We start from the raw sequence: 3,115 nt of genomic DNA on the forward strand, positions 1-3,115 counted from the left end.
GCGGGACGAGTGGTCTCGTATGGACGGACACGTTTCTTGAGCCGATACCGTGTGGACGGAAGACTTTTTTTTATATCAAATTCGGTTTGTTCTCCGTTTCGTCTCTGTGTAAACGGAGCCTTAGAGCTGCACCCACCTGATACAGATGCTCCGAGTGGATCTGCCAGAAGCTGCTGGGGGCCGACTGGCTGAGCGGACTGTGCCTGCTGGGGCCTGGCCCGGAGCTGGAGTTGGACCGGGGTCTGTGAGCTGGAGGGATCTGGACCCCAGAGGCCGGAGGAGTATCGCAGGGGGCCCAGCTGAGATGAGAGGACGAGGCCTGGCCCAGATCCTGCTGGGACGGGGCCGGAGTTGGGGGGGAGTCCACGCTCTCACAGGAGAACTTGGTGTAGTAGAAGTCTTCTTCTCTCTGGGACTGATCTGACGCACTGCTGTGTGTTTGGACGGACAGGGTAAAATGAGTGAGTTGTTTGTACGGAACATTAATGAATGCATCACACACTTTGGCCCAGATATAAAATCTCACAAATGTTTCATCACTTCCCGCAACTAATGTTTTTCCCTCTTGTTTTTTCAATGCAGCTCAGACTACAATGGAGGAGTCGCTCCAAGGCTCAAATATTAGAATGTCTAACAGGGATAAAATGCCCTCTTTATCCTATCTCCATAATTATAAAATCAGCTGCGTGATTTCTTCATGTTTTAAAAAATAAAACCTGTGGAAATATTGATAATAATTCCAAATTAGGTGTGTGTGTCTACAGAACGTCCAGTTGTGATAGACACAGTTCGCCACTGATGTATTAACATAAAGGTACACCATATACAGTGGGGCAAAAAAGTATTTAGTCAGCCACCAATTGTGCAAGTTCTCCCACTTAAAAAGATGAGGCCTGTAATTTTCATCCTAGGTATACCTCAACTATGAGAGACAAAATGAGAAAAAAAAATCCAGAAAATCACATTGTCTATTTTTAAAGAATTTATTTGCAAATTATGGTGGAAAATAAGTATTTGGTCAAAAACAAAAGTTCATCTCAATACTTTGTTATATACCCTTTGTTGGCAATGACAGAGGTCAAACGTTTTCTGTAAGTCTTCACAAGGTTTTCACACACTGTTGCTGGTATTTTGGCCCATTCCTCCATGCAGATCTGCTCTAGAGCAGTGACCCCAAAATTACGGGCCTCTCTCATCTTTTTATGTGGGAGAACTTGCACAATTGGTGGCTGACTAAATACTTTTTTGCCCCACTGTACATTTGTATACTTTGCCTCTTTAAGTTAATGGGAAAAGTATAAATAATCCTGGGCTTATACTTTTTTTATACCTTACAATCATTTTCCTTCAGTCCCTAAATTATCTAAAAAGTTTAATTTAAAACGTAGCTTTTGTATCAGCGCCAATATTGATATATTTCAAAGAATAACCATCACATATAAGCCTGAAACTGATGTGATTGTAATTGTAACTCACCCGAGATGCAGCACACGGATGTGTCTTTTTATTCCGACTGAAGACGTGAGCACCTTGCCACAGCTGGGCCACAGACACCTGTACACACTTCTGAAAGAGCTCTGAGGGAGAGAAGTAAACACGGCACAGGTAAAGCACATGAAAGGAAATAAGGGGAAATGTGAAAAAAGACACAAAGTACAAAGAGAAAACAGTCTTAACATAAATATATACCGCTTTGTACCTTTGGCTTTTTGGCATTAAACTCTTCCCCCTGCTCCAGCTCCATCTGTAGGCCTTCATCGGGGCTGCTGTCAATCTCAGTGACGGACGGCGAGGGGGCAGGGCTTACGTTGCCGTGGTCCCAGCTCCAGTAGCCACTGCTGCCACTGTCGGAGAGCTCTCCACCACCACACTCCATGTCAGCTGAGGTCGAGGCGGCTGGAAAACAGGAAGTAAAGTTTCAAAAAATGCAATGCTCTCTGTTCCTTTATGCCTAAAATAGACACTGTGCATCAGGGACTGCTGCTCTCTTCTCTGCCCATTCTACAGACAACAGCAGGGGTTCAATAAGTGTGCCAAAGTTTTGATATGTCTCTATTTTCTAACAGTTTTACCATTGTATCAGTTTCTCTGTACCCTGTTTATTGCTATTTGAAGCTATATAGGGTTTATTTCTGGCTAAAAGGCGCTGGCTTCTGGTTGAAAGTCCCTGAACTGTTAAAAAATAAGTGGCTGGGGATGGCTGGTGTCCCCAGCGCCTTTCTGAAAAGTTAAGAGTTCATCAACAAGAACCGTTAGGAGTTGTTGCAAAAAAAAGTAAAAGAAATCTGAAACAATGCTGGCCTCAGCTATTTTTTACCAGTACAGCCCTATACAGCACATGTTCTTTTTAATGTTTAGGAACTCAAAATAAATGATGTTTTATTTTTGCAAAATTCATAAAGCCATCAGTTACAACTTAAAAGCTTTTTCGAAGGATATTATAAAGTGGACATACAGTACAGGAGTGAGGCCGTGTGTAGAAGGGGGACAGACAGACCTGGTCCAGGATCACTCTGGGGAAGGCTCTGCACCACGGGGCTGCAGGACAGGCTGGTCAGAACCATGGCCGCCATGATCTCGTCCATCTCCACTGACTCCGGACTGCGGAAACTAAACAAAAGAAATATCATTAGACTTTATGAAGACCACCTTCAAACACTTGCATACTGTTCCCTGTCCCTCACCAGTAGGGTGCCTCTCTAGCAGCTGACCTATTGCCCAGGTGCATTGTGGGTCCCACAGAGTGAGAGGGGACAGCCACGTTGCTCCAGCCTCGCTCAGCCTCCCTCTGCAGCTGGACTGATGTCCTGTTCTTTTGGTGGCCGCTCTCCATCAAACCTTTTTCAGCCTGGCACCTCGGTGTACACACCTGTGGAAGGAAGTGATGAAATAATTAATTTGCATATTTAAACATAACATTTTCAGCAATGATTGTCCTCATGTGAGAAATACCCGGGGGGAATTACACTTTTTAGCCTTATTCCCCTGTAGTGTCGTACAACATGTATGGAATTTAACAAAAGTAGAACAATCTTTAAAGGTGTTTTCACAAAATGTGTATTTTTCCCATACTTTCAACTACAAATCTCCACTTCAGTAGCCTTCCATACACCAG

At 44.0% G+C, this 3,115-nt stretch overlaps 1 protein-coding gene across 1 annotated transcript; it reads right to left on the minus strand.

Moving 5' to 3' along the window:
• Positions 1–70: 70 nt before the first annotated feature.
• Positions 71–2,866, minus strand: LOC104948715 (zinc finger protein 395-like). The gene is made up of 5 exons (XM_010774932.1): positions 2,685–2,866; positions 2,498–2,610; positions 1,700–1,896; positions 1,477–1,577; positions 71–431 (listed from the first exon to the last, which is right to left on the minus strand). Exons 1-5 carry the CDS (start codon positions 2,831–2,833, stop codon positions 71–73), a joined length of 921 nt encoding a protein of 306 aa, XP_010773234.1. The 5' UTR covers positions 2,834–2,866.
• Positions 2,867–3,115: the final 249 nt, after the last annotated feature.

Source organism: Notothenia coriiceps, unplaced genomic scaffold, assembly GCF_000735185.1.
Source record: "Notothenia coriiceps isolate Sejong01 unplaced genomic scaffold, NC01 NC01_scaffold00014963, whole genome shotgun sequence".
Lineage (NCBI taxonomy): Eukaryota > Metazoa > Chordata > Actinopteri > Perciformes > Nototheniidae > Notothenia > Notothenia coriiceps.

What these genes read in the sequence shown, in the direction of transcription:
- LOC104948715 (XM_010774932.1), bottom strand. Translation starts at nt 2,833, where the DNA reads ATGGAGAGCGGCCACCAAAAGAACAGGACATCAGTCCAGCTGCAGAGG. An exon ending in CCAGAGTGATCCTGGACCAG is followed by an intron (nt 1,897 to 2,497) that starts GTCTGTCTGTCC and finishes CCTGTTTTCCAG; the next exon opens with CCGCCTCGACCTCAGCTGAC. An exon ending in TTAATGCCAAAAAGCCAAAG is followed by an intron (nt 1,578 to 1,699) that starts GTACAAAGCGGT and finishes TCTCTCCCTCAG; the next exon opens with AGCTCTTTCAGAAGTGTGTA.